Source organism: Hippoglossus stenolepis, chromosome 17, assembly GCF_022539355.2.
Source record: "Hippoglossus stenolepis isolate QCI-W04-F060 chromosome 17, HSTE1.2, whole genome shotgun sequence".
NCBI lineage: Eukaryota > Metazoa > Chordata > Actinopteri > Pleuronectiformes > Pleuronectidae > Hippoglossus > Hippoglossus stenolepis.
Window position 1 is genome coordinate 11,587,624 of NC_061499.1, and position 18,244 is coordinate 11,605,867.

Genomic DNA, 18,244 nt, shown 5'->3' on the forward strand with positions numbered 1-18,244 from the left:
TCACTTGTGGCCTTCCCGTGTCTCTTTGTAGTTTTCACAATATGGGCACTCCATCAAACAGTGGGCCACTCAAATTACCTTCTCGCCTTGAAGCGGTCGCCTTAATTATTTAGCATTTTAATTTGCTTAAACATACTTTTTGTGTCAGATTGCATCTTTGGTGTGGAGAGTTTTCATATCGGTTTCATTTGAGTGACACCTGGGTTCATATGAAGTGAGACCACCGAGGTGCATGATCTGAACTTGGGTCCTGGGTCATTTTAAGTGTCCCTCTTATTACCAGAAATAAAGTGATTCAGAGTGATTCTTCATTTATATTATGTTTCAGAAATATATTAACTTTACTGCAAAGATATATGAATAAATACTTTTTAATGGAGCTGGGAGATAAAACAATAATTATCACAGGAAGAAAACTTCAATTTGCATCGATATATTGCTTATGCATTGTGCAAGCATGGTAAGGAGGTAAAATACATGATTAGTTTGAATGTTCTACCTCAGATTTATAAAATGTTTTGTGGTTATTAAAATCTTTGTCATTCTCGGCTCATAAAGAAGAGTTTAAAACCACGACCCTCACTCAAGAAACGCCCTTTAACTTGAAAGAAATAATAATGAGACATTTATTGTGATAATCATCGATATCGATTGATTGAAACGTTTTTATCTTGGTGACATTTTTGGCCATTTTGCCCAGCCCATATTTTAATACAGATTAGTAAAAATACATTAACAATTAATACACACAAAAATAGATCTTGTTTTGTATGAGGACAAATCTAAATCTCACTGAAAGTCATTATTTTCATTCTTGATAAACTATCAGATAAATTATAAGATTTACCTGCTGCTGCTCTGACGTTGAACTTCAAGTCCTTTACAAGAAAGTGAATCCATTACACTTCCGGTATAGCTATTTGGCTTTCAAAAATAAAAGCAAAATTGAAATTGCTGAGGTGAAGTTTTTACACCAGACTGTAAAAAGGTGGTTTTATAGCATTATAGACATACAGGAATTTTACATCTTATGTGTAAATAGTGAAATCAGAGGAACAGGAGAGCCGGATAGGATCTATAATAAAACGTCTTAGTAAACAACAGAGATTGGGGATAACAAAGTCCATGGTTACGGCTCATGTCCCTATAAACAATATTCAAATGTATAAAGAAAAAGACATACATATGTAATAAAACAAAGTCGACTATATGTTTGGGTTAAAGCCATATATATATTATCTTTTCATATATAATAACCAGGGGGCAAAGTTAAGCCACTGAGCACATATCAGACCATATTTACGCCAAATTAACCATTTCTCAACCAATACTATGGTTATTCATTTAATATGATTTTTATAATTTGAACATGTCGCTGTAGGAAAAGTAATAAAATGCATTTTCTTCAGTTTCAGTGTTGTTCATACAGATGTTTACCTTTTGAGAGCCGTGCACCGGAAATGAAGCTGCATTCTGTGTTATCTTGGCATTTTGGTAATGTATAGGTTCGTGGGTCACACTAAGTACTTTAAAGAAATGGCAGCACACAGGTTGTCACTTCTTAATGTCGACGTTAGCTAATCGCGAGCGTGTGTTTTAGTTTAGCTGGAAACTAAACGTGAACGGTGCTTTTGATTTGGCCTGGATTTGTTTCGTCTCCTGTGGGAGGATGCGGGTTAAAGTAGCGGGCTAATCCCGGGAGATAACTAATCCGAGTTAGTTAATCCGTTCACACTTCTCTTCAACGCGGTGTCGAAGTGAAGAAGGGGAGGAGAAGAGGAAGAGGAGGAAAAAGAGGAAGAAGAGGCAGACGAGGAGGAGGAGTGTGCTGCTCCGAAATTCGTCGAGTTAACAAAAAAAAGAGAAAAGAACGAGACATTTCCGCTCCACAGACTGTGGGTGCTCACTTCTCCTACGGAACGCGAACACATCGTTAATGGAGGCTGAAGTTATGCAGAACAAACTTTTGAGAAGTCGGTGAAGGAGCAGGGACGTGAGAGGGTCACCGCAGCAGCAGCAGCAGCGGCAGCACCGGGCACCGGCAGCTCTCTCTCCCCGGGGCATGCAACCTCAACCCGGCTCTACCCCGAGGAAGCGACCGACACGATGACACCCTGCGGAAGAAGGACCCGACCCAAGCTCCTCGTCCTCCTCCTCGGTGTCACTGTAGTGGGCTACCTCATATTATCCAGACCGGACTCCGGGGAGGTGGGCGACACCATCCGGCGAGGGGCCCCCGTGGTGGAGGGGAAGGAGAAGAAGGTGGTGGTGGTGGTGGGGGAGCGGCTGGGGGATGAGGAGCTGAAGAAGCCCGTGTACGAGAAGCCTCCGCTGGACATGGACGGCCCGGGTGAGATGGGCAGAGCTGTCAAACTGAACCTGGACGGAGAGGAGAAGAGAAAAGAGGAGGAGAGTCTGAAAAAGCACCAGATCAACATTTACATCAGTGATAAAGTGTCACTGCACCGCCGGCTGCCGGAGATATGGAACCCACTGTAAGCCCTCTTGTTTCAACACCCTTTATTCACCAGACACGCGATACAAACAGACGTATGACACCAGGAGATGCAACACAAAACGACAGTTAACATAATATGTACATTCAAATCACACCAGCATATGAATTTGGTGCAAACATTCAATGTGTTAACGGCTTTTCTATTACTGTTCTATTTTAAATAGACTGTATTCCTCAATAAATGAGCAAAACAGCATAAACTAACATAATAAACAAAAAGAAATAAACAGATAAACAAAGCAAGGGGTCGTAAACAAATTAGATAGATAGATCATTTATTGACATATCAGATATTAAACTGATAAGAACACATACTACAATTGATCTTTGCCAAAAGGCAGAGAAGCAAAACATAGTGGACAATGAATTGATATAGAGCACTGCTTTCCTTTTAAAAACACAAAAAGAAAGTGGAACCCACTGTAAGTTTTTCTTTTTTAAATAAACTTTATTTGTGAACAAATCATTAAAATAACATACAGCACACACAAACTAATACAACCAACTGAAATAAGCAGATATACAAGGCCAGGGGTCATAAACAAAGTCTCACATTAAATTATATTAATATTAACTTGGTGCAAAGTTTGAATGTTGTAACAGCAGTTCTATTACTGGACATAGGCAATTACCTCTCCTTCCCCTTTCATAATGCAAATACCAGGTGGAACACAGTGTCATTAAAGGTGGAGCTGTGCCAACACAAACTGTCATCATCACCGTGAAATGGTGTCGAGAGGAAAGTTCAAACTCAACGATATTAACTGCCTCAGAGACGCTGTAGCTGCTGAACGAGTGCAAGTCATTTACTGTTGGGGACGGGAGATTTACTGTCAGCTTTAGGACTTTGAGCAAAGAAACATATCATCGAATATATTTAGACATTTGTTCCGTGTTCAAGCACATTGCGTTCTTCGGAAAAGCTTGGAAAATAAAACTTCTTAACAAATTCTCTACTGTTAGTGACTACTGACAGGACAGGGATATTTCCAGGGCCAATCAGGTTTCAGGTGGGGCCAGTGCCACACCCTTGGCCGTGCCCCTGCTAGCAATAATGACAAAAATTCAATATATGTCGATGTAATACTTGTGCATTGTGTAGCGCATAACTGATCCACCTCAGATTTGTAAAAAGATGTTCTGTTTATCGAGTGTTTGTCATTCTCTGTCCATGAGGAAGAGTTCAAAACCACAACCTTCAGTTAAAAGAAACATTAATGTGACATTTATTCCGACAGTCATCGATATGGACTGATGCCAACATTTGTACATTGATCACATTTTTGTTCTCACCGCCCAGCCCTGGTAACTGACGTTTCCAAACTTGAAAGTCTCTCTGTTGTGCTTCCTTCTTCTAGGTCATCCAGGGGTATTTTTAATCAGCACTCAATCTTAAGCTCCCAGCTCTTGGCATTATGTCAGTATGCAGTCTTAACCCTGTTACCCAGTTACCTCCACTGTCATACTCCTTCAATTCAATTCAGTTTTATTTGTGTGGGCAGTCATCTGCCTAGACCGGTAGGGGTGAGAGGAGAAAAATAGGGGGAGAGAAGAGAGGTGGGTGGATGGGGGGGGTCCAGGGACAGTTTTGTAACTGTCATATGTAACCCTCCTCTCTTCTGTCAGACTAGTAGAGCGCATACTTCTGCCGAGTTCCAACAGTCTCCTTAAATTCAATCAAGCTTCACCAATTTCCTTACACTCATAGATATCATTTCCCTAAAAATGCCAGATTTGATATTTACTAGATACATAAATTATTCTCTGGGCAAAGGATGAAATGTTGACAAACTTCCTATCTCGCAATGTTCGTGAAAGTGTGAACTTACGTAATCTTGCTAAGTAACAAACAAAGAAACATACAGTGGTGAAACTATAACCTCCTTCTCCTAACACCCGAGTTCTCCCTGTTCAGGTGCAGGGACCTGAAGTATGATTACCGCACCCTGCCAACGACCTCGGTGGTGATCGCCTTCTACAACGAGGCCTGGTCCACCCTGCTGAGGACAGTCCACAGCGTGCTGGAGACGTCCCCCGACATCCTGCTGAAAGAGTTGGTGCTGGTGGACGACTACAGCGAAAAAGGTACGTGCGCGGGATAGACTGTGACAGACCGACTGACAAGGCAGACAGGCAGGGAGGCTGACGGAGCAGATGTCGGGGGGGAGACACACACGGAGGCGCACAGACAGGAGACGGCCTGACTTGTCCGTCAGACATGTAGGAAATTAGGCAATCCAAAATGGGACATAGGAAAGAAGTGACAGGTAGTGAAACTAAGATGTGGATAAAGGGTAATCTAATACTGTGCACACTGAGATAGTCTCACAGACGTCAGTGTCACATATCAGGGCCCTTTTTTATCATCTATACAAACAGAAGTATGTTTACATCAGTGTATTTAAATTTGTACTCAGTCAACAGATTAAGGAGTAGCTCATGGAATTTATATATGAAACAATGCCTGCCCCTCCCAATGATCGAACACTGCCCACATATGCAGGGTGTGTTTGCTTTCTTTGTTTGTCTCATTCATTTAACGTGATAAGAGATTTTGAGAAACCATTGCTCTCAGTACAAACACACACATATAGAAAACAGCACATGTTTCAGATGTCTTATTTGAGGTTTTTTTGTTTCTTTGTTTCTATTTCCCTGAAGCTCACCTGAAGGAGCCGTTGGAAAAGTACATCTCAGGTTTGAGGAAGGTGCGTCTGATCCGCGCCACCAAGAGGGAGGGGTTGGTGCGGGCCCGGTTGCTAGGGGCATCCATTACCACGGGTGATGTGCTGACCTACCTGGACTGCCACTGCGAGTGTCACGTGGGCTGGTTAGAGCCCCTGCTCCAAAGGTGAGGAGAACCCTCAGCGGAGAAGAAAAGCAACGACTCTTGTTTCTCACATATCAGGAAATTGTCACCTTGTGGTTCGACCGACTGTGGTTCTTGCCCAGCTGGAGTGTGTCACGAGTGAAACACTAAATCTCTACCAGCCAGCTACAGGAGAGCTGTAGCTGACTTAAGACTCAGCATGATCAGTCGCCGCTCGGACATTTGAGAGGACGACTTCTCCCACTGTCAACAGCTTTTCTCTCCTTTCTCCACAAGGATCAAAGAGGAGCCGTCAGCTGTGGTGTGTCCTGTCATTGACGTGATCGACTGGAACAACTTCCAGTATCTTGGCAACCCCGGCGAACCTCAGATTGGGGGGTTTGATTGGCGGTTGGTCTTCACCTGGCACACTGTCCCAGAGTCTGAGCAGAAACGCCGTAGCTCACCCACTGATGTCATCAGGTGCAGCACATGTATTATAGCATAACTTTGCACAGGGTTAGGCTTCTAGCACGACTGCCAGCTGGTGCTACACCTCACACTGAGATCATCAGATTAGTTATTATTTATATACAGAAGGAGAGCTATTGTCAGAATGTTTTCTTTTCTCCTCAGGTCTCCAACAATGGCAGGCGGTCTGTTTGCTGTGAGCAAGAAGTACTTCCAATACCTGGGAACGTATGACACAGGGATGGAGGTGTGGGGAGGAGAGAACCTGGAGTTTTCCTTCAGGGTAAGAAATCATTTTCTATATATCCACACACATAGGATCTAATAAAAACACTAAATCAGTTTTCCTTCATTGTCTGGAGTGTCCTTTGGATCAAATGCGACACCTAGTGGTAGAATTCTGCACATTGGTCTGGTCTAGTGTTTGGCTTAACCACAAACGCGTTTGTGGTTGGGTTGGGTTGGGTTGGTGCAAAAATGTCCAAACAGTTTAATATGTTTCCAACTCATTTAACAAGGGCGTACTTTGTGTTGCCTGTTTGAAATGATTCATGGCTGTGACGCTCACTCAATCCTCAGGGCGTTGTTGTTGATGTCTTTTAGATTTGGCAGTGTGGGGGAACCCTGGAGGTCCACCCATGCTCCCACGTGGGCCACGTGTTCCCTAAAAAGGCCCCGTACTCACGGAGCAAAGCTCTGGCAAACAGTGTGAGAGCTGCCGAGGTCTGGCTGGACAATTTCAAAGAAGTCTACTACCATCGAAGTCCCCACGCACGACTGGTGAGTCAGATGGTGCCATTGATGTCAAAAACAACCATTCTGGCATTTCTAATAGATAGTGATGTGTTTTCTTTGTGAAAGCTTTGTGTATTTTTTTTTGTAGCTGCATCCATCTGTTTGATTAATGACTCAATTTCACAAGTGACACATTCTCAGTCCTCCACACACATGTATGGAATTACATGAACTCCTTTCTCTCTCAGACTGCACACACACAAATACAAACACACTGCACTACAGCTGTGGCGTAAAAGCTCCCCTGATTAAGTGACACTTGGGATACATGAGCAGCTGACACCCAAGGTGACAGGGGTGGCAGGGCGTTCCGGTGTGTGATTACCACCTTTCCATGTCACTCAGTGCCAGCGGGTGTCACCCACCTGTCCTTGATAAGGGGCGACAGCGGTGCTAACCCGCGGGGTGCCCTGCCTTCGCATGTGTGCGTGTGTGACAGTGCAGTTAAACACCGATCAGGTGGCGCTCATCTCTCTGAGAGGAGGCAGCCTCTCCAAACCTTTGGCGTGATTAAAAACCACTGCTTGACTACAACAGCATACACATGTGCACATAAACACTGTGATGTTTTAACAGTTTTCATTTTCTGCTATTTCTGTTGAAGCGTATTCAGAGATAAATAATCACCATTCGTCCTGAATTCATTCCCAACCTGCAGTGTAGATAACTGAGTCAGTTTAATGGTAACATGTCCTTGCAGTCTGATACAGGTAATTCCTGTTTCATCCCTCCCCAGGGCTTAACAAACTAAACAGTGTGTTGGGGTTTGATGAATGTTGACAAGTGAGCTTAACAACTCTTTACTGAATAAGTAATGAGGAAAAATAAACTAAATTGAAAATGCAGCAGTGTCATTTTCAGGGATGATTCAGGCAGAAGAGTGGATCCTGAAATATCTATAAACGTGTCTCTGTGGTTTTCCCACTGACTCCTCCTCTGCCCCTCGTGTACATCAGTTTAGCCCCTAGTGCCTCAGTTTAGTTTTTCAGTGACCTCTTGCTGACCAATATACTGGATAGTCAAATGACAATCCAGTATATTGGTCAGTAAGTCACCCTCACATCACAGTGTTTAAATAGTTTCTGTATTGGTCCTTCATTTTCCCCTCACTGGCCTGATACACTGTAGTGCCCCCCCCCCCAGGTCCTCATTGTCCTCTTATGATCCAAAGTTCTTCTTCGCATTGACGAGAGACTTTCTCCTTCGGGAAACTCTCTTGACCAAACACATTGATGAAAGGCCAATTAGAGCCGCGCTGAGGCAAACCACCGTCATCCAGCCTCGTCCTGCGGCGCCGCCTCCCAGCAGGAGAGGTTTTTCGGCGAGCACATGCTCACCGGTTAATGAGCATGTTGATCACTGTGTGTCCTGAATGTGTACTGTATGCATGAAGGTCTTTGTTTTCATTATATATACAGGTTCATCCACCTGCACTTGTTTGACTAGAATGTAGGAGAGGTTTGCTGTTAGGAGCTCTGTTAGAGGGTGTGTTATTTGTGATGTATTGCAAACATGCAGAGTTATGGAACAGCTATAGGTGGTGCTATTGTGCTACAGAGATGCTGTGAACACATCCGATGACAATGCGGCTGTCTGAGCGTGCACACATCAGGTCTTTTTTTTTTATACTGACTGATACATAACATGATGTAATATCCTCATTACAGCTCTTCTTGATATTGTTTTGAGTCTCAGCGTGTTAAGGCATAAAGGTTGAATGACAATAATGATGCAGAACTATCGTTTGTGTTCTTTTGTCTCCAGGAGGCCTATGGTGACGTGACCGAGCGGCGGATGCTCAGAGAGAGGCTTGGCTGTAAGAACTTCAGGTGGTATCTGGATAACATTTACCCCGATATTCACATCCCAGAGGATCGACCAGGCATGTTTGGAATGGTGAGAACACAGCGGTCGCCAGGCTGAAAGTAAAGAATGAATTTACCAATTATCACCTCTTCGATTGCCTTCAATCCAGCTGAGCGGTCGGGACCAGAGATGTAACAACAAATGCATTGAAAATGTGATATTTCCTCTCCACCTCAGCCCTGTACGAGCCGTTGTAAGCTGTATACCAGAAATACGTAACGATATATCTGCTTTTGATTATTGCAGCTTAAAAACCGAGGCAAATCCAACTGCTTTGACTACAATCCTCTAGATGAAAACGTCGTGGTGGGCCAGAGAGTCATCATGTACGAGTGTCACGGCATGGGTCAGAACCAGGTACTGTGTGTTAGTCTTTCAGGCTGCAGACCACACCATGTCACTTCAGTCTAGTGTAATCAGCATGAAATGTTTTCATATTAACTTTTGAAATGTTGATCCTCTTTATCTCAACTGTGCTTGAGAACGAGTCTTTTATATTTGGTGGCTGGTGTTTTTATGTGACCTAGAAAACAATGCATATATATGGCTAAACACCCAATGTGATGAACGCCAAGACTTTCAATGGTTTAAGAGTGCCATTCAAGTTTTGTTTAATGTCACTGATATGGATCGTTTATCAAAACAACATTTTCTATAGTTTTTAGGTTTAGATTTATATAGATTTTAATTCAGTTTGATTTTAATTCAACTAAAATCTTTCCTGTATTACTACCTTCAATGATTTGCAGTTGATTCATTAGAAAGATATGGATCTTCACAAGAAAGATATTGATCTTCAAGAGTCACCGGGCCCAGTTGTGAGCCTCATTCCGATTCATCCCTTCCACTTCCTTCTCCTTAGCTCCCTTCTAAACTTGCACTCTTTAATTTCTGCTCTCTTGTAATTTAATTTGTCATTCTCTTCCTCCCTATTTTCTATCTGCCCAACAAAGCAGTCATCACGGTCTTAAATGTCTGCTCAGTCTCCCTCAAAGCAGAGATACAACCCTCTTTTTTTCACAGCACATCAAGGGTTTGTAGCTGTGTTTTCTTACAAATGTGGGAATAGTGGAGTAGCTCCTCCTGTCCCAAGCTGAAAAATGATGTGTTGGCCTTGTTGATACAAAGAAAAATGTAGCTCCCAACACCTTTATCCTCTGTGGTTGTCAGTAGTGTAGGAAACACTGTGGAATTTTCCATTGTTATGCCAGCAGCCCTCTGTGGACACACACCGATGTTGTCTGTAGCAAGCAGGCTCTGCAGGGCTGGTGCTGTCTGCCTCGTGAGGGCGAGCTCTGCATGTTGGAATCACACTTAGTCCACACTTTCCTTCAGAGTCTGTGTGGCTATATGTGTGTGTATGTATATATATATATATATATATATATATATATATACAGTATGTGTGTTTTAAAAGAAACATTCACATAAGTAAATGTTTTTTCTTGCTGTGTGTATATATATATATATATATATATATATATATATATATATATATATATATATATAGTCTCCCCATGAGCCACATATATACAGCACATGCATATGTATGTATGTACAGATTCTCTTATAACTGACTTATTGCAAAAACATAATGCAGCTTGTTTTCATCAGCTGGGGTGAAGAAAAAAACTTTTAGACCTTTTTATTGATTAAGTATCATAGATGATAAACAATGATTCCTGTAAGATGTCAGGATTATACGGAGTTTCTAATTTGACAGATAAGACGTATTAACGATAAGAACAACATGAGCCAACCCGCACTTCCCTCCACTCTGAACCAACCTCCACCTCCCACTGGCTCTGGGAGGTGGAGGATATTACTTGACAAAGGAAGAGAGGGAGGTGGGGGGTCATTGTCAAGTTGGTATTATATTCAGATACTCAAGAAAGGGCTTGGAGTGCAAATCTAATCTTTACCTCCTTGTTGAACCAACTTTCCTGTGAAGAGGGAAGAGCATGCTCCGACTTAGATTTCTTTAATTTCAAGTGAGATTTAAAACAAATGAAATGTTTCCATTTATCTTTTATTCGACATTACACCATTTGATTTTTAGACTGAAACCCGGCTGTCTCATCTCTTCCCGCAGTTCTTTGAAATGTCCGAAGCTGGCGAGATCCGCTACAACACAAGGGAGCCTGTTGGATGCGTCCAAGGTGACAACATCAGCACCTACCTGACTCTCCAGCCGTGCAGAAAACGAGGCCAACCGCTTCCTGTAGATCAGAAATTCGTCCTCCGAGAGGTAATGAGTGTATTATCTGTTCATTATGTCTGTGTTTAGAAATCCACATTTAAGCACAGAGTGGTGAGAGAGGACGTAGGACGGTGGAGGATGGGATGAGGTTTTGAGACACTTTCTGTCAGCGGAAGAGATGTTTCCGTGGTGATCTGTGTTTAATGTCTCTCAACAAACAACGTCTCCCATGGCTGGCGTCTCGATCCATCCGTGAGAAAAGAAATGCAGTACTGTGTGTTGAACACTAGGGGCAAAATCTGTACATGAAACAGAATTATGGACCCGAAACCAAACTGTGTGGAAATAAGGTGCTTTTTGGTTTTGTTTTGAGTTTTCTAACTTTTTGTTAATCGTCCCACGTTATTTTACTATTTTCCTACATGAATTTCGACTCCCAGAGAGAATTAAAACTCACAAACACTGACTCCCTCGTTCTCCGAATCCACACCATCCCATCATTCCAAACCCGTCCTCGTCCTGATTTCTCTTGCTCTTGAAAATTTTGTTTAGTTCATGAATAATTTCGGGAATCTCACAGTTGAATAGATTTTTTGGCAACATATATTATACACTGTATGTATAATTGATGAGAAAACACTGTACAATCAGCGGATTTATTTCATGTACAATTTATCCTTTAATAATAGAAATATTTTGTGCTTTATTCCAGTGTTTAAACTGAGAGAATTGACTCATGAGGCCCCTGAAAGGCCCAAAATCAAATTCATTCCTTAGTCACGTCAGGGACATCCCTGCACGGCTCCACAGATGTTGCGTGTCAGCCTGGGCGATACTAAACTGTAAATCACAGAGCAAAGCCAAGCTGGGCGTCCACACAGCGCGGGGGGACGTTGTTTAGCATGTATTCGAAACCATCGTCAGTAGCTAAAACACTATCTAAATGTAAATGGAGTCAGGAAAGACTGAATGGATGTAACAGTGAGGCAGAAGAGTGAGGAGAGAAGGGAACAATAAAGGGAGGGAGGAGAGAGGGTTAAGCAAACAAACGGAAAAAGCGGATGAATACATGGGAAGATCGATCGGGGCAAAAACAAAACAAAAGCAAACAAATATGTCAGGATGAAAAAGCACAGCCACACATTGAGAAGACACTGAAGATTTCACGAGAGATTTTGGTGATAAGGGCCGACACCGGTGTTGATCGGGTGTAAACAAAAAACACGTGATCTCCGCAGCGGAATTGATACATTACATCCTGCCGGAACGCTCCGGGGATTTCTGTGTTGCTGTGAAAGCGTCTGAGCGGCGAATCTCCGGCTGCGTTGTTCATGTGTGAAAGTGAAAATCCAGATCGAATTCTACAGACATCATACGTAGTTCATAACTGTGCAGTGCTATTTTCCACATGCGCGGATCCGCTCATTTTTTGTAACGGGCTCTTCCCCGACCCATTACATCGTTGTACCCAGTTTCATGGTAATCCGTCAAGTAGTCTTTTCGTAATCCCGCTAACTAACAGACCGACAAACAAGACGAAAACATTACCTCCTTGGAAGAGGTGACACACATAACCGAGCAGCAGCTATATGTGTTCTCTATGTATTTATAGTAGCATTCGTTATTGTAGTTAGTTATAATATTTCTTATCTACTTTACCATTTGAGTGATCAAACAGAAAGTAACTATTTTGTTTTTAGTGCTATAATCATACACTTCTTTATTCATACTCTGGCTGTTTGCTGTCTTCAGGACGGGAGTCTGTACCACGAGGAGAGCCAGAAGTGCGTGCAGGCGGTAGACAAGACGGACAACGGGAAACCGGCCCCCTCGCTGCAGCCCTGCTCGGGCAGCCCCCACCAGCAGTGGTTCTTTCAGGAGAGAGTTTAATGTAACGGCCAATATCCTGAGGAGGGATATCAGTGGAGTGAATTACTGAATGTTTTCCTCATATGTGTGCCTTGCCCTGAAAGGAGCCCAAAGGAGGAAGCATCGGAGCTTCCTTCAAACATCAACCTATGCATATTTTTCTGCCGGCTGGATTGAATTGGTCCTTGGGAAATTATTTTGATAAGTACTTTCCTTCTGAAGCACTTTTGTAAATATATATATGGGAATATTTGTTTTCTTGGATGCTGTTGCTGGGAGACAGGAGTCTACTGGAATATGAGGGGTTTTTTTGTGTCAATGGGATGTTTGAGAATCGGTGATAAGCTGTGCAACACAATGACACCACAGAATGACATTAATTTAGCAGACATGGACAAACACTGTGCTTCCATCAGAAAGGAAAAAGAAAACCTGCTTAATACCTCTGTCCTCACACCCATGAGTTAGTGGCTGGCATTACAGGGATTTTCAGAGTCCGCATCCTGAGGCATCTTCTCCTGTAGAGGGGGCCAATGCACTTTGCTGCACTTTCCTCTCTCCCTGCTGTCCTTTCTATTTGTCAAGAGAAAAGTGGGACAAATCTTCAGGTATTTTAGGAACCTTTTCAGGACATTTTGAGTGCTTGCTACTCTTCCATACAGGTGGCGTAGAAGCATTATGCAAGTGCTTAAACTCTTACACTTAACACCAAACTACTGATAACAGGAGAAACTCAATTCTTCCTCTTTTTCTGCTTCTGCTGAGGTATTCTTGAAATGCAAATTTTTACCGAGGGGAAAAGGACATGGGTCGTCGGTCAGACCTTTGTAGTCATTCGTTTTAAAGACAGGGTACTTGCTTCTGCAGCTTCAGAATTCATAGCCATATTTTAGGGATTTAATTCATGTGGTGTCAACTATGTTTTAAATAATGTATTTGGTAGATGAGACTTTGTTATTCCGTAGCTTCGCTGCAGACATTTCTCGACTTTAGTGATGAATACGTGGGAAGATTTTAATTTAATGAGTGCAGATGCTGTTCATCCTCATCCTTCTTGTCCACTTGGAACCCATTGAAAGTGCCTGACGTTAAAAGCTTATAATTTGATTTTAAGACATCCCTCTAGTTGAATAGCTCTTGAGCTGAATGTATTATTTTGTCACACGATGAGACAAAGCGCAGTAGTTACAGTTGTGACTTTCAAGGCGTTCCCTTGAGCAAATGCATATTACTCTGGTGCTGATTCGTGCTCGCAGACTGTGTTTCCATTCATCAGAATTAGACAACTATAGATCCCCCGGTTCGGAGCTGCGGTCACTCCTGCGACTGTCCCACAGGCCGTGCAGAGGGAATAAGGGAAACGCAGCCGAGGAGTACACGGTTGTCGGCGGCGTCTCCAGAGTGCTGGGATGGCAGATGGCTTTTCTGATTGATTTTCTGGTCCTCTCCCAATTCTTTATCACCACCTCTCCCTCTCCCTGTCGGAGGTGTGCGGCGCAGGACTTATCTTTTGGACTCCTGCCAGCCGAATCCTCCTCCTCCTCCTCAGAGAGAGAGCGAGAGAGAGAGAGAGGGAGCACTTGTATACTCGCAGGCTTGAGGTTTGATTTATGAACGGTAGTCATCAAGTGTACAGTTTTTGACAGCAAACGCAGATAATGGAGGAGGCTGAATGAAGCAATTTGTGACCTCTTCCTTACATTAACCTTCAGAGGATGTCGGCTCATCAGTCTCATGGGATCTCTGTTAGGAATGGATGTTACGGGATGATCGGATAGATTTTTTTGCTATTGATTTGGAATGCACGCTCACAATAAGATAAATGGGAGATGGGGGAAAAGATGATTTTCCCAGTACTGCAACTGGGAGTTGAGTACAATCAGAATCCCTCCCTTTGCTAAGTACAATAAATGTAGAGTCATATATTATTGTGAAGTGTATGCTGAGTTGTTGCAGGAACATGTCAACACTCACAAGTCTAAAGGGACAGTAGAACATGTGCGTTACTTACCACTCTGACTTTTATTGCAGTGTGAAACAGTATCATGAGGTAAAAACACTGAGTAGGATGAGGGCAGAGAATAAGTCCCTGAGGATAAAGTGGTCCATGGCTCTGGCTTTTGCTGGCATCATAAGTGGTTTATGATTTTGGAGGCAATGCTTGGTAATATATGGAATGGACCAAAAGACCAGTAGGAAGATTATGGTCAGCTCCACAAAGGGAGGGGAAGAGGCATCTGTCTCAGGACTGCGGGTAAGGCTAAAAGGGGCCCGACTGTGCGTGGTGGCAGTGCTTGATCTCGGTCTTAATAGGAGAGCACCATATGCCCGGGGAAAGTCTTAATAACCGGTTGTTTGAAACGATTTCCAAGCTGTGCATGGTCCCTGGCAATCCTACACTCTCTCTCTATCTCTCTCTCTGTCTGTGGCTTAGCTTTCCTTGTTTTAAGACGTGAGGAAAGCTGCTTCAGTCAATGTCATGCGGAGAGATCAGTTTCACCAGGACCAAGTGAAATAGCTCTTTTAATACAGCGCTCATGCTTTATGTATTGAACACTTAGGAAGTGACAGCGTTTCCATCTTCTTCAGCTTGTGTCTTTACCCTGCGAGCGCAGCATAAATATTCCATCCCATTATTTTAAAAAAGGAGTTATTTATTGCTCCGCGTGGCCATCTGTTATTCCAGACATGTCCTACATACGGGAGGGGGGCAATTTTATTGTATGCTAATTTGATATTGTACACACAGCTGCAGTAAAATTGGTAGTTGCCAGTCGGAGATCGTATCTCTCTGGCAGGTCATATTGTGATTTTTATGTCAACCAATACTTAGTCGTAAAAGGGTGGTGATATTCCAGGGATCTGACGGAGCACTTGAACTAGTAAAGTGGCTGATTGTACTGTCACACTACACGAATGGACCAAGCAGGGCTTGTTTTACAACTGCATGTACATCCTCTGTTCAAAATCCCCAGTGGTGACAGTTTTTATATGATGTAAGTGGTAATAATGCACAAATACTGATGCTGGAATTCAACACCATGTCCGGTGTATCGATGCTGTTAATAACTCCAGTGGCCTTATATTGTTATTTGGAAAGTGAAGGATTTGATTCGCATTATTTTTGTATTTTTTTGGATCCAATAAAAGGGCCGTATCTGATGTCAATGTACTTCTTTAATTGTGGGTCAAAAAAAGTAAACACATAAGCAATGTTGAATGTTGTATTACCTGGGTGTCCTCATTGTGTTCTTTGTTTTTTAATGTTCCGTTTTATTTCTTTTAAAATGTGCATCAACGTTAGAAACACAGCAGAGTTTGCTCGAAATTCTTGTGATCTCAGTCTGCACCACCTGTGGCTCCATGAAGATGGTATCATCCACATTTAACTGTGATGGAGACATGAATGAAAAAAAAACCTGAAGGGAAATATGTAAAGAAAAAGAGAGAGATCTTCCGACCACATCTGATTGGTTTGATTCCCGGCTGCTGAGTGAAATGTCCTCCCTGTGTGAAGTCGCTCCGTTTCCCGTGGTGTTGACGCTCTGCCCTGAACACTCACTCACTGATGATGCTCTGCTGTTTGTTTCATTGGACATACCCGGTGTGGACTGTGTCTTTAAATCAAAGCCATGAAAATGTAGTACATGTTATATGGATATTTGGGTTTTGCCATCTTTATATAACATGCGGAAGAACTAGAAAAGGAAAAATTCCACACTGCCATAAATAAAAGGAATATCTGTGCCCCTCTGAAATCACCACATGAGACAAGCGAGTTTCTGTCTTGCTCCGGATGACATGCTCCGATGGAAAATCTCCACATTCTGACAGACGCTGCCCCGACACACAGCGGCTTCCTAGGAAAGTGAGGAGCAGTGATACAGAAGGCGGTGAGGCTGCTGTCTCTAGCGCGGCCTCTCCCTTATCTTTTAGCTGCATCCCTCTGAAACTAGGGCTATGAAATATCTTGAACGCGTCCACAGAAACGGCGTCTTTGATTCTGGTCTGCGTGTGACGTATAGACCCAGTTTTTCCTCTGGTGTGGCATACACGCTGCTCTAAGGTCTCTCACAGCCCATATGTGTCTTTAATGATAATGCAAAACAAGACTCCCCATGGTGCAAGTCTTTGGAGATGCTGCTGCTTCAGTTGTCAGGGAGTGAGAGGAAACCACACACGCACACACGCACACACTCAACGATAAGACGAGATTTCCATACTCCATGTTGCTTGGGTTTATGTAATCCCCAATACCCAGAACAGCTCAGGAGCAGTGGCTGTTGGCTGCATACATTAGATGACACACTTTCACTTTCAGGAGGGACTCCAGACGGTGCAGCAAACATGTGAGGCCTAGATACAGAGATAGCAATGCATTTCATATGCACCACCACCACCACCCTGCATCCGAGGAGGGGGATCGTACAGCGGAGAGAGCGGCAAGACTTCGATGGACTCTCTCACTCGGCAAACTTGTTTAAATAACCACAACCGACTCTTCTACAGTTCATCAGTTATGTCTGAGAAACATTACAGGGCTATTTGCTGGATCGTGTGTACCATTTCCATTTTGGCTCATCAATTTCGTGGAAATCTGTTTTTTTTCTAGCACGCTAAAGACAAACAGTAATTAACCTTGGCTGTTTTCAACACAACAGACGCTCAGGATTGTAAACACAGGCAACATCGAATGGGTTTAGCAGGGAAGATTTAAGGTGTTTATCGGCCTAAAAAAATATGCATTTGTAGAACACTGAGTAACGCTCGAGCACGTCAAGCATGGGAGGAATCATTTGTTTCAAATGATGCACTCAGAGTTTCTCCAAATACTTCAGGGACCAGTTTCCCAGACGTGCCTCGACTTAAATCCTTTTTCTGCTGAAAGCCTTCTTCAGCGTCGGACCAAGCTCTTCTAATCCATGTCTGTGAAACCAGCCAATGCAGCACCAAAGGCAGATTGATTGTTGCTCGCTTGCCTTGAGCTACCCACTGTGCTTTTTAGTTTGTTTTCTCAGCAGAGTTGGACCTCACCAGGATCTCACACGAGGAACAACGGGTTCTGAAACATGACGCAGGCGAGAACCTCAAGGATCTGCGCTCGTCACCTTTTGCGGAGCGGGAATTCCAATCCTCAACTCACACACAGCTTGACACGGCACTGTGAATGAACCGATGATTTAATTCAAAAGTCTCATGACCCCTATCCTCATTCTGAGCAGTTTAAACATAAGTGTGAATCATTAGAACAAGGAGATGAGAATCTGTATTATTCAAGCGACTGTGGATAATATCTCACCCTTTTCAATTACTTCCACAGTCAGAAGTGTCGCTGCAAATTAGTGGCCCGTAGTTTTGTAAATGACATCAGTGGACCGGTCCTTGATAATGAGTCACTCGTCACTTGCTCAGACTTGCTGCTCAGACGATTCTGACTATCGGTGCTGTGTCGCAGGGCGGTGAATACGACAGACATCAGGTGGATTCTCATTATCCATTACTACCCAAAATAAAAGCTGTGTCCTGAACATATTTCCTTTTTAAAAACATCAAAATGACATAGATTAAACATGTTCGGCATTTCGTTTTTGGGTTGTCTGTCTTTCCTGATCAAACACTTTGAGGAAATTTCTTCCAATTTGGCACAAATATTCAGTTGGACTCAAAGATGAACTGATTAGATTTTGGTGGTGAAGGGTCAAGTTCATTTGTTTTG

At 43.1% G+C, this 18,244-nt stretch overlaps 1 protein-coding gene and 1 pseudogene across 1 annotated transcript; one reads left to right on the plus strand and one right to left on the minus strand.

Annotated features, from left to right (window-relative positions):
• Positions 1-1,511: 1,511 nt before the first annotated feature.
• Positions 1,512-15,749, plus strand: galnt12 (UDP-N-acetyl-alpha-D-galactosamine:polypeptide N-acetylgalactosaminyltransferase 12). Its single transcript, XM_035182806.2, has 10 exons — positions 1,512-2,495; positions 4,434-4,603; positions 5,180-5,369; positions 5,625-5,810; positions 5,964-6,081; positions 6,402-6,578; positions 8,358-8,489; positions 8,706-8,816; positions 10,552-10,707; positions 12,412-15,749. Exons 1-10 carry the CDS (start codon positions 2,107-2,109, stop codon positions 12,547-12,549), a joined length of 1,767 nt encoding a protein of 588 aa, XP_035038697.2. The 5' UTR covers positions 1,512-2,106; the 3' UTR covers positions 12,550-15,749.
• On the minus strand, positions 2,760-2,868 carry LOC118125314 (annotated as a pseudogene).
• Positions 15,750-18,244: the final 2,495 nt, after the last annotated feature.